Raw genomic sequence first — 731 nt, 5'->3', positions numbered from 1 at the left:
AAGGAATTAATAAAATTAATTTTTGATTCAAAATAACTAAACTAAAGAAAAATCAAATCTGCAGCTGCTACATTCATACCCACACCAGTCTCGCCAATAACAAGAAAAATTAAGGAATAAAAGAAATGCGAAAACAGATTAATCCCATTTCAACAAATCAATTAAAGGGAGTGTGACTGATTTAAAAAAGAAAGTGATCCCAAAAAAATCTTCTGCAGGATAAGGATACAAATGGTAGAAGAATTTCGAACAAAATAACCTGAACCTGAGAATAAAATTAAACCGGGAATCCGAACATGAATTGCGGAAGCAAAAACGTTTGTAGAAATAGAGAGTTTTTCCAGCTTCTTACCCTCTGTAGAACATTGTCACCACTTGCTGAAGAAAAATCTTTCAAGGGATTTTTGCTAACAAAATCGGGTGATATCAGGCAAAAATATCCTCGTCTGTGACTGAGTGTGTGAACGAGTGAAGTCGGAGAGGGAAGAGCTGAAATCCCCTTTTCAGGAGAAACGGCGTCGTCCTCACGTGCTTGCTTATTGAACTTCTTTCTTCTCTCGTTCTGTTTCCTTCTCTGATCCTTTTTCTTTTTTGGACCTTTTCTTTCAGAGAAAGTGATCACTGTATACTTAAATTAATTAGCTACATACGTGAAAAATTCAGGTCCCCCCCAACCCCCCCCACCCCACACCAAAAAAAAAAAAAAAAAAAAAAAAAAAAAAAAAAAAAAA

At 35.4% G+C, this 731-nt stretch overlaps 1 protein-coding gene across 2 annotated transcripts in view; it reads right to left on the bottom strand.

Annotated features, from left to right (window-relative positions):
- LOC105170802 (RNA-binding protein sym-2) overlaps nt 1-636 on the bottom strand; it is a 4,030-nt gene extending 3,394 nt beyond the window's left edge. Inside the window, exon 1 of one of the 2 annotated variants that reach the window (XM_011091720.2) lies at nt 353-636. In XM_011091720.2, coding sequence (XP_011090022.1) covers nt 353-366 — 14 coding nt within the window. In that variant the 5' untranslated portion in view covers nt 367-636. The remainder of the gene's footprint in view (nt 1-352) is intronic. The other variant, XM_011091719.2, reaches the window with a different exon arrangement.

The sequence above is a fragment of the Sesamum indicum genome, linkage group LG9 (genome assembly GCF_000512975.1).
Source record: "Sesamum indicum cultivar Zhongzhi No. 13 linkage group LG9, S_indicum_v1.0, whole genome shotgun sequence".
In the NCBI taxonomy this organism is placed as follows: domain Eukaryota; kingdom Viridiplantae; phylum Streptophyta; class Magnoliopsida; order Lamiales; family Pedaliaceae; genus Sesamum; species Sesamum indicum.
The sequence above is the reverse complement of the archived record's forward strand: the minus strand, read 5'-3'. Positions and strand labels throughout refer to the sequence as shown.